General features: G+C 34.6%; 1 protein-coding gene across 1 annotated transcript in view; it reads right to left on the bottom strand.

Annotated features, from left to right (window-relative positions):
- Rim (Rab3 interacting molecule) overlaps positions 1 to 12,654 on the bottom strand; it is a 205,762-nt gene that overhangs the window by 102,613 nt on the left and 90,495 nt on the right. Inside the window, exon 7 of the mRNA XM_085951592.1 lies at positions 595 to 740. Coding sequence (XP_085807718.1) covers positions 595 to 740 — 146 coding nt within the window. The remainder of the gene's footprint in view (positions 1 to 594; positions 741 to 12,654) is intronic.

The following is a 12,654-nucleotide window of genomic DNA, read 5'->3' as shown; positions in this document are numbered from 1 at the left end:
TGAATTAAACCCTGCAAAAACCAAGCCATAACAGATAATAGTCAAAAATACTCGTCTATCTATAAAATATCTAAAATAATGCAATTAAATCAAACATAACTTTGAATATTTTATAGATAGAATAATATTTTTTATCTATTATAGTTTAGTTTAGGCAGAGCTTAATGAATTTAAAAGAATTAACCAATAATATGCGTAATATGCATTCTTAATCCAATGAAAACAAATAAGTATAAATGAAAAAGTGTGCACAATTTTATCGTATCACTCAAAATATACCAAAATTATTACGGTTTCGTTTAGGCAGGGTTTAATTGATTTTCAAAAACTAACCAATACCATCTGTAAATTGTAATCTTAGTTCAATAAAAAACAATACATATGACTAACAAAGTTTAATGTGCACTTTTTATGGCGGATCTTAACAGTCTACCTCCACCCTGCGCTATTGATAAACAATGATTGTTAAGTATTAGTCACTATTAATTGTTTTATCAGCCATAAATCTATGATAGTTATATATTATTATTACCCTGTATTATTATAATACCAAATCTAGTATCTAACAGAAAGACTTCAGTAATAGAGGTATACCTGTAATCGACCTCCTACGTTTGGATTCGAGTTTGACAGTCTTGGATGTCTGGACCCTCTGTGGCCCGAGTGGACGTCAGGTGAGCCGGGTGACGTCACTAGTACTGAGGGCTTGTCTTGACCTCCCATCCCTTCCGTGTACACGTCTACAAAAAACAGAAATTTCACATTATAATAACAAACCCAAAACGAGATCAAATGATGATTATTAAATAAACAGAGTTCATACTCCGTCACATTCTTGTAGGTAGTCCTTTCTGAGAAATACCCATTCAGAAAGTTTTAGGATGGTTTTATTTATTTATAACTTAGAAACACTTTGGGCCCACGAGTCTCCAGTTATAGTATGTTTTAGTTATAAAATAGAAACACTTTCCGGTTTAGTATTTATTCGTAGATCACATGCTTTCCCCTCTATCACCCGCGACGTCTCCATACCCATTATGCAGGTGTATACCGTAGCGTAACGAACGTTAAGCGCTTTTTAAATTTGTGCCGAATGTATCCCAGGAGCAACTGCCCAAGACCTTGTTTGGCGTGCTCTAGAGTGTGCGTGATCCCTACTTCGATATAATGTACTACGGTCAATTCTCGATGAGAATAGACCTACTCGCTCGCCGTAAAATGCCACAAACTTTTTAAAAGCTGAGAAATTTTCCCTCTTAGATAACAAGTCGCAATGGCCGATCGGTCCAACTGAGGGTCGGACCGACTTGAGAAGGTCTTCGTAGTTCACAGAGATTTAATCAATAATAACAGAGAATACTTCAAACGGTACGCGGAAACAGATTAACAAGACAAGATGACTCGCTCGACCAAATAACCAGATGAACTTGCCGAAGGATTAGTTCAGATCCGAAAGGTATCACATGTGATAAATGTTGCAATATTGATAAATGCAATATTTTATCGTTTACTAAAGCCTCACGAGTATTGTTTTTTCAGTACTCCTCGATGCATGGCAGAGTTCTCTCGCGAATATCATTTGTAAGAGATCTTGGAATTACGTTTGACAGTAAACTGACGCTTAGTGGTCATATAGATACCATTTGTAAAAAGGCGCTAAAGATGTTGGGCTTTGTCTTGCGTACTTCCCGGGTCTTTTCGGATGTTACGGTACTAAAAATTCTCTATAACTCATTAGTTAGAAGCAGACTTGAGAGTGGGTCTATCGCTTGGGCCCCGCATCAGTTGAAGTACGGCCTTATGGTGGAGAGAGTCCAAAAGAAATTTTTGAGACTCCTTTATTTTCGGCTGTATGGATATTATCCGTGGCTCTATCCGACTAATTTTCTCTTAGGGATGCTTACATACTGTAGCTTAAAATTTAGGAGGGATCTTTATTTAGCTTCATATTTTTTCAGACTTATACGCGGCGTAAATGTGAATTCTGCCATTCTTGGTGGTGTTGGCTTATGTTTCTCTGATAATTACCTTAGGAATCGAGGGCATCCGTTGTTTTACATCAATGCCAATTGGGAGGGCAATAACCATGTTTAATAAAATCGCTTCGGATATGGATATATTCCACTTACGTGAGGGTGAATTTAGGTGGACATTGTTTAATAAGTTTTTAAGATAGGGTCTATCAAAGTTCACTCTGTGTGCTTCCATCTACTTTTACTTTGATATTTTTATTATTTTTTTTTCTTATTTTATTTCTTATTTTATTACCTATTGTATTATTAACTCACACTTCTCGGTATTTTAATTTTTTTAAATTATTAACACTTATTTAATGTCATGTCGTGAACGCTTTGAATTTATAATTTGTTATGTTCATTATATGTAAAATAAATAAATTTGATTTGATTTGAACTAGAAACCACATTTATCACTAGAAATGAATTTCGATAGTGTACGATGTATAGTCTCAAAATAGAGGACTTGTATGATCAAAAGGATCTAATGAATATAATACACGCATTAACATTTCTTATATAAAATTACATTATTTGACGTGTTTCTTTTCAAATGACTATTTTAATAAATTATATTATGTGTATATTTACGTAAACAAATTACTGTATTATTATTTTATCAAAATTGTTTTGCCGCGCATTTCTAGGCTCTTGTTGGTGGAAGTACTCATTATAATATTGCTTTTTTTATGCGCCATTTACAGCCTCTAAATCTGACTCGAATCTACGAGTATGTAGTGTTATTTAAATCAATTATTGATGTAAACATTCTACTTAAGCGTCCATGCTTTCTCCAAGAGAATCTAAATATAACCCAGTCTAAAAATATAAACAAAACCGAACACAAAACTGTGGCGACATTAATTTTACCTACAACGGATTGTATCTTAACATATATCTCTACAAGGCGATACCATGTCACCTAAATTATTCACAGCTACTCTGGAAGATCTATGCAGGCGACTTTACTGGGAAAATAGTGGAATCGCCAGTAACGGCGGATAGTCAACTGAGGTTTACGGATGACATTGTTGTCTTTGTTATCGACCCAAAAGACCTTCAGAACATGGTGCAGATTCTTGCAAATGAAAGCCACAAACCAGATAAATGTCTCAAAGACAAAAGTAATGTAAAACTAATAAACAATTTCTTTCATTTAAGACGCAAGATTTAAAAACGTACTGAATATACATAATTTTAAAACATCTCTTGCATATACACAGCAAAAAAAAATCGCTTTGTAGAAAATAAATACGACACCTGACGGGACTTGAACCTGTATCTGCTGGATTCGCGCCAGTATGTTTTACCAATTAAACTACGGGCGCCTTGGATAATTGCGATGATTTTTTAACTAGTAGTTGTTACATGAAATGGTTATCGAATTGCGTTATAAGGTTGACTATCGGTTTTAGTATAATTAATTAAGGTAGGTATCAATTAATTCCTTAATTACTAATCGACGTCGCGTATTACTCCGTTAATTAATTTTTATAACGTACTTAGACTTGCTAATAATTTTAATAAACTATTTCTTTTATTCAACGAATAAGACACAAGATTTCAGAATGTAACATTCTATATACATACTGAATATACATAATTTGAAAACATTTCATGCATATACAGACCAGAAAAATTGTTTTGTAGAAAAAATACGACACCCGACGCGACTTGAACCTGTATCTGCCGGATTTGCGTAGATACAGGTTCAAGTCCCGTCGGGTGTCGTATTTTTTTCTACAACACGATTTTTTCTAGTGTGTATATACATGAGATGTTTTCAAATTATGTATACCTAATGTAAAACTGTTTTGCTGATCCTAATTGAGAGTCGATCTCAGTCAAAAAAATAAATGCCAATTGATTATGGTGGTATGCATGATTAGCATGTAGAACATTTGGGTACCTGAATAGTACCTTCAAAAATGACATTCCGTTGTATCGAAAGCCGGCGCTCCATTGGCATGCAAGTCAGACGATTTACAGTCTTCGGACTATTTTTCGCGTGGAGCACCCCAGACCTGCGGACTTTTTAATCCGCAGACCAGGCTCGTTGGATTTCAAACATGTTTGATATTTCTGCCAGACTTCGTCAGTCGATCACTATGCAAAATCGATTTGACATTAATACGCAATCATTCGGACCGAAAAACAATCTGTAATTGTTTTAAACATTTTCAATGATTAATTTGTTAATTTACACATTAGAAAATGAGAGATTTACCAATTATTTTTTTATTTGTATTTATGAAATTCATAAAAGAAATCGTATAACTTGTGTTGTTTTCACTGCTGTATTATTCTATGCAAGTCTACATATAAATAACACAAAATTATAGGATTATCGGAAGACATTACGAGAATCGTAACTTTTCACTTTTAACAGCTCGACTTTTTTATTCTTTCGTTGATCAGTAGCAGAGCATAGACAAATCGGACGATTTATTGTCCTCGGACTTTTGGCTCGCCAATGGAGCGCTGGCATTATTAAGCGTAAGGTGTTCAAACAAACTGTGCTACCAGTGCTAAAAAGGCTTAATTACATTGGCAGACGCGCAGACCCAACCCGATCCAACAACCGTCGTGGCCAACGTTTCAACACTATTCGCAATTACACGCAACAATTCAATCGCGTTGGTCTTTGCTTTTGATTAGTTTAAAATAAACATAGTGTTGCTATTATTAAAAATATAGGTTGATCGAAAACAAGATATTTCTTAGATTGGTGGCTACACTGAACGTATTCCCGCGCAATTTTACGTCAAGCTGTCAAACCTAGCGAGCATCTGTTGAAATTTCATCTGTTGAATGGTCTGGGCGAGCTTGAATCTCCAAGACAATCGATTAAGACTAATTAGAGCGAGTATGGCTATACTTCAACTGGCGTGTATTAATTCGACAAGGACCGTATCCTCAGCGCTAGTCCATACATTTTTTTGAGATTTCGCCATCTTGTAGTTGTTTAAATCGAGCAGTAGAAGAATGAACGACCGTTTGCGTGGCTCGCGAGCGGGCGCGTATTCGGCTATTTTTGTACGCTTTCTGCAATCTTCGCTTGCTAATAAATGGATCGCACGACGGAATAATAGAAAATTTTCCACTTTTGTCCCGATCGCTCACGATCCTTGAAAACCATAGAGAATAGAGTTTGACAGTCGTTGCAGACAGAGGAGAAATCTGAAAAATGCAAGTAACGAAACGTGGCACGTCCACATGGCGTGTTTTGACTCGCGCGTTCTCCAGGTACATATGAACTCATAGAGCCGTCCACAAGCACTCGCGCCGTGACAACTGTAGCGCGACAATCGCCCGTAATCGCTAGATTATGGAGGATCACAGCGTTTACAGTCATTCCAAAATGAGTTACTACCGCCTGGAGCTCGAACGCGACAGTGTTTATAGCGACTCTGAAATAAACTATGTCACCTAACTTGTAGCCAAAATCACATCCATGTTTTATGGGAGACTGGAAACTGAGAAATTGGGAGACTAGCAAGTCACGGCTTTTCGGTTTCGGTCGCGGACGTTTTGAAACTGAGAGATTCCAGTATTGACATCAGCGAGCCGCCATTGAAATACATTAACTGGATATTGGAGTTTCAGTCACGTCTTTTTTGAGTATTCGCGTGAGCGGATGACCTTAGGCTTAATCTTGACAGAAGATGTTTTCTTCATCTTTGAGCACTACTAATTCATTGGGATGGTCTTTATCGTACTATCTGCCTGAATTTAAATATGGATAACAATAGATAGGTATACGAAATAACAGGACGGAGTTTAATAAAATACAAAAAACGCCATATTTTGAGAAACTTTTTATGCAATAATAATTCCAGGTATGCATTCAGGTAGACCCGGTGTAAACAAAGTAATCCGTTGCCTGCTCAAATATTTAGCAAGAAAAACAAACACGTCGAAAACTGGGTGTTTTTTTTTATTATTTTTATTTCTGTAACGCAAGATACAACGCCACTCGAAAAGTAACTGCTTTCTAAAAATAATCATGACGAATCGAAACAACGCGCATCTAGCCATTTTAAAATGGTATGTACCTTCAATGTTTGTGAATGCAACCTATATTTAATTTATTTTATATTTACGCTACGCTAAAACCTAGCAACAATAATTATTGTAGAAACTATTATATCCACATATGACGTCACACGAATTTAGCTATTTTAACCCCTCCCGCACATCGTCATATAACACTTTTGACACCCTCCTAAACGTTAAAAAAATTTTAATCCCCGATCCCTAATATTGCGTTTTCAGATCATTTTATATTTTTTGTTTAGTTTGCGTCGTCACATTTTCTCTGACTCCCCTCCAGTACTCGAAATGGACCGAAGTGGACCGGAGCGCCGTTCCGGTTCATAAAACTTCCAAAATTATCGCTCCGTCTTATGAAAAAATTAACTTGACCGTCTGAGGTAGATAAACCATATAACAAAGAATCTAACACACTTATTTTTTTATAAAATACACATAAAATTACATAAGTGTGTAATTATTTTCGTAAAATTGTCGAGCGCTCCGGTTCGTAAAAACTTCCATTTCGAGCGCTGCTCCCCTCCCCATTTTGCCATTTTGCAGTTTTTAGTGGTTGCGAAGTTTTTCTTTTCTTTCTATATTCCATTATCTAAAATAGGACTTAAAAATACCGATAAATATTTATTTCATTTCTGCTCATTTAATACAATAATATTAAAATTAAAAAAAATATATACTTATAATATTTTCAAACAAAATAATAACGTTTTTTTATACAAACAAACAAGTGCATGGAATATTTTTAAAAAATCTAAAAAAAAAACAAAATAATTTTAATGGAAAAGGGGGTAAATTAACAGTCATCTTATAAATTCTCTATAAGAAATTAATTATATCTCTACTCAGACCAATACATTAACAGCTATCACACTAATATGATTAATATTTCTATACACTTTTAGTGAAATAAAAATAAACAAATCGCATTCAGAATAATTATCATTTTAGCATGTTTATACGACTATTTACCTCTTTTAATGAGAGTTTAAACTTATAACCTCAATTTATAGTCTTCTCTACATTATAGATGTATGCTGCAACTGAAACTCATCAATGTCACATACATACTCTCTCTATTTATTTTTCATACACTAGTGATGAAGAATGCCTGTAGGGGGGGGGGGGGGTAAACGAAGGGTAGTAAGCCAAAAATAGTGTACAGTTAGACAGTCGTAAATATGGAACAATAATATTATATTATATTTTTATTATTGATGAAAAGATGAAATTTCAAAAGATTATTAATAACTGTTTGGGCCAATTAGCGCTAATCCTAGACAAAATTCCTAATCTACGCACAACATGATTGTAGTACTTCCTGGCACGTTATAAACAATTCAGTTATCTTCAGACAGAATCACTGCAATTCATAAATTATCATAAACTCATTACCCAAACATCTATTCAATAAACTACACAGCGTGACTCAACAAGAAGTTATCGCGCGAGAGTGGTAGTACTAGTGAGTGAGCGCGGGAACAGGGAGCCAGCCTAGCGCGCCCGCCTTATCAACATTAAGGGACAGTCCCTGGAATCCTTGTATAACCCCCCAGTATTCAAACCATCCCAGTTCTATTACAGTCCACTAAAAAGCGCCGACAATAACGATAGGTATATAATTGGATTGTGAATTTGATTCGTGAATTATTTTAAGTAATTAATTATGTTATGAAAATATACTTATATTTATTCACCATAGATGGTGCGATTCCGAAAAAAAATCATACTAAGTTGTTGAAGATTTATTTTAAGCATGCAATCACGAACTGTTTTGATAATTAATCGCTAGATGGTATCGTTATTCTTATATAGAACGTTATCACGAGTAGGGAATCCAATCCCGAGCCAAAATTCTGATCCCGGGATTTCGGGATTACAATTTGACAATGCCTGGATCACGGGACTGGTCCCGGGATTGGCATTTTTTTCCATTGTTAATATAAAATTTTTATATTTACAAATAACATTGATAAAATCGGTCAAAAATAATTCTAGTATAATTTATACTATTTAAGACATTTATTGTTAATATTGTATACGTTCAATCTTGGAAATACATAAGTTTAATGGAGTAAATATTATTGAAATATAAATAATAATGTGAATTTAATATGAGATTGCTGTTTCTGATAGTAAAGACTTAATGAATGGTTGCGCGAGATTTAAAATAGTAAAGCAAATCATGGTGTACTTATGGCGTTTCCGCTTCATAAATCTAATTAGTCAGCCAAATATGAAACTGCCGTAAAACGTATGATATCATGGTGGAATTACTTTGTTAATAATGCGAAGCATTGTTTTTTTTCCAATCTTTCTTATTTTTATTAATTTATGTGAAAAAATAAAATGAATCGGCAACTTACACATGGGTATAAATCAAAATTCATTCAAAATAAGTTAATTTTTAATGTAGTTATTTGTTATTAAAAGTATTTTTTCTGTTATATTTTCGTTTTTATTTTATTTTCCATAAAAATTGATAAAAAAAACAATCCCGAAAGTTTCGGGATTATGTTTTTCAATCCCGGGATTCATAGGTATCGAAAATAGCTCGGGATCCCGGGATTGGAATCCCTAATCACGAGATATTCTCAAATAATACCATGTTTTCAATAATGTTACATTCCCAGTTTTTCACCAGTAATTGCGATAATTTAAGGTGACGCATCAGTGAAACGCCAAATAATTTTCAACTGTACGCGCGACGAAATTTTGGACTTGCTGCCATTCACTGAGAGAATGTTGACCCGGGAACACGTCACTTTGCTGCGTGATGGCGACGGGTCAATTAATTCTAAAATCGTGTAAAGATGACTAAAAACGTTACCCATTTACTTTAAAAAGAAAACATGTCAATGAATATATTATTATTGTTACTAATAGAACAATAAACAGAACATAATATGGACGTATGTTGGATTTATATGACAATTAATATTTCGTTTGACAGGCGTCATTTTCACCCGCCACCCGCAATCCGCGCATCGCCTAGCGACGATCTTTTTAGACCGTGCCTCAACTAATGCATGGCCTTAATACATATATACTCATACGATATATTATTAAAAATACTATTATTGTACACTAACTATTATGTTAAATACTCGTAATGAAAAACAATGTGTTTGTGGTAAGGGTAGATAATCGGTTTGGAACGAGTTGATTATTTCACCACTGTTTTAAGACATTTTACAAAGAGTTTATTTGTATATTACAAAATATGGTAACGATTATAAAACACTGTGATTAAATTGGTGGCAGTAATATCTGGAATCATGCATAACTTCTCAAAATAATATCAGCCAAGAAGTTAATGGGAAACAAATGCTAGAAAATAAATTCTACTACTGTTTATAGAAACTCTTCAGATTGTGACTGATTATCTGCAAAATCCTTGTCACATTGAACTACGGATGGAAGTGCTGAACTTTTGCTGACTCTTGTGGTGCAGTGCGCAATGCGCTGGCCTCCGAGTTCAATTCCCGGTGATCACAATATATTAGTTGTATTATTTGGTTCGGCGAAGACTAGGTATTTCAGATGCGATACGGTAGTAGTTGTTCGTGATGATGGAGGAGGCGAGAATTTATTTACTGTTTCAAATAACTACAATGGTACAATCGATGGAATATAAAACCGCATTTAGACCAAGAGAGCAAATGCTTGTTCTTCCCCCACTCTAGCGAGATTCTCTCGTTTTTTGTTGAACGAGCATAATGCGTCAATTACATTGAGCTACTTTACGAGCTGCTTGTTGGCGAATGCCTGTAAAGACGCCCAGTGTCATCATTGAACAAGCTAACAAACAGATTGTACACAATCTACCGAAAAAGTTGAAAGCCGGTCAACTCCATACGCTACACGCCGGCGTGTGGGCCTACTGCGTCTGCGCAGTAGAGCGCAGTAGCAACCTCCCGGTAAAAAAGCGAACTACGTTCTGTCAAAATAGTCGCTGGCTTGTGGCTTCTCAGCGAATGGAAAGTTTTGTGTGTCATTATCACAATCGCAGTAGCTGAATCGGCCGCTATTAAATTCGCCAACAAACAGCTCGTAAAGTAGCTCAATCTAATTGACGCATAAGAATTTCACTGGAGCATAAGAATTTGCTCGCTTGGTCTAGGTGCGGCTTAATAAACAGGTATAACGGCAATTCGGTGCGATGTGACTTTAACGGAAACTTGTAATCGATTGAGATGTCCAATCGATTCTGACACGCTATTTATAAGTAAGTACATTTTAACAGTATAAAATAATATTTTGAAATTTTGATGAAATTATGTTTATTCGTAATGTTATGAAATTGCAGATCTGATATCTCATAAAATTACGAAAATGTAGTTACTGACTGATTGTACGTGAAAAATGAACATTATTTTATAAATAATATTATAATAGAGAGATTCTCAAAGTCTGGGTATTTGTGATGTTTCACTTCAATTACTACGATACTATTTCACTACACTATGGTCATTGGGCCTCATGAGCTATTGTAGTAGAATAATAATCAATAATGAATAAGAATATTTGAGAGGAACCTGAATATCATGCATATTTTAAAGGAATATATTGGAATATTCCGAGCCGAATGCCATGAAAATAGAACATGGCGAGGAAAGTATCCTTCACCAGCATCATTCAGGCCTTAGCCTACCGTAGAGGGAGCTTGCGGCCGACAACAGGATGTAGAAACCTCATTTGATTACAATTCACAATAGTTATAGGGTTATAGGTTATGGGGCTATAGTGCCAATTAGGAAATCCAGTCCCGAGCCAAAATTCTGATCCCGGGATTTCGGGATTACAATTTGACAATCCTGGGATCCCGGGACTGGTCCCGGGATTGGCATTTTTTTCATTGTTCATATAAAAATTTTATATTTACAAATAACATTGATAAAATCGGTCAAAACTAAATCTAGTATAATTTATACCATTTAAGACATTTATTGTTAATATTGTATACGTTCAATCTTGGAAATACGTCAAATCATGGTGTACGTATGGCCTTTCCGCTTCATAAATCTAATTAGTCAGCCAAATATGAAACTGCCGTAAAACGTATGAGATCATGGTGGAATTACTGTGTTAATATTGCGAAGCATTGTTTTTTTCCAATCTTTCTCATTTTTATTAATTTATGTGAAAAAATAAAAGGAATCGGCTACTTACACATGGGTATAAATCAAACTTCATTCAAACTCAGTTTATTTGTAATGTAGTTATTTGTTATTAAAAGTATTTTTTTATGCTATATTTTCGTTTTTATTTCATTTTCCATAAAAATTGATAAAAAAATCCCGAAAGTTTCGGGATTATGTTTATCAATCCCGGGATTCATATCTATCGAAAATAGCTCGGGATCCTGGGATTGGAATCCTTAGTGCAAATGATGTAGAATAATATTATTGTATACAAACGAAGGAAATGGGTAGTTAGGTATGACATATTTATATTGATTTTTACTTGCAGGGTTCTAGTAAACATTGATTGGTATTATAAACATAAACATAGGGTTGTAAATTATTGTGTTATATGTTTAAATAATATTATCATTGCAACATTACAAACATAAAAACGGATAAATAATTAAATAACAATCATTATTGAACGTGCTCGAGTGCCTGAAAACATAATATTATATAGGTGCCCATAAATAAATAAAATATTTATAATACAATGTTTACATGAATTTATGCATTTATATCTGACATAAAACAGCTGTTAGCCTTATGTACGCCATTTTGATATAAGTAGTTTAGTTTCAAATTAATTTCATAGTGCCAGGGGCGTCGCGTCATTGTACGTAATGCGTGCAGTGTCAAACGGGCGGACGAATCAAAAGCAGCGGTCGCCCCTCGGTTCGGTGATCTTCATGAGTGATTAATTCAACAAATATTTAGATATGATTTATCTACAAGTAGGTATTTATACAAATGTGAATATGAATGCGACTATTATAAATATTTTTTGTCTTTAAACATTAATTATATACCTACATATTAACCAATGCGTTTATACTGTTGATATTTCAGTATATTTGAATCAATATGTGATGTGGTAGGTATTTACAATTATATTGATAGATTACGTCCCGTGGTGTTAGCAGATTATGCGTTGAATAGGGGCGGTACATTATCCAGGACGGTAAATGAAGGAACAAATACAAATATTACAACTTTTGAGAGCAGTGGCTGTTTTTTTATGAAGCAGGTGGTGCCATCGCTTCATTATATAGTACGTTTCACAAAATTGCTTTCGACTGCTACGGCATCTATCTAAGGTAGGTTTGTATCGAAGTATTATCACCTATTGTCTGCTTACGGGCGACGCTTTGTCTAGGGATGCCACTGATGACGCCAGTATGAATATAAACAAAACTATTGAAATTCGCGGCGTTAATGAGCAAAAATAAACGAGTTTTATTATTTGTTTTAAAAAGATAGTTTTTTTATTCGGAACGTGATAAAATATGTAATATTTTTTTAACTATTTCTAACTAGTGTGGTATTTTTTGCACACATGTGGCATGCATAGAGTGCTTATTATTAAGTTTTTCAGGTTTGGTATGAGTCTATTTATTGTCAAA

Source organism: Rhyacophila brunnea, unplaced genomic scaffold (genome assembly GCF_057557595.1).
Source record: "Rhyacophila brunnea isolate RB1 unplaced genomic scaffold, BYU_Rbru_1.0 scaffold_24, whole genome shotgun sequence".
Lineage (NCBI taxonomy): Eukaryota > Metazoa > Arthropoda > Insecta > Trichoptera > Rhyacophilidae > Rhyacophila > Rhyacophila brunnea.
The sequence above is the reverse complement of the archived record's forward strand: the minus strand, read 5'-3'. Positions and strand labels throughout refer to the sequence as shown.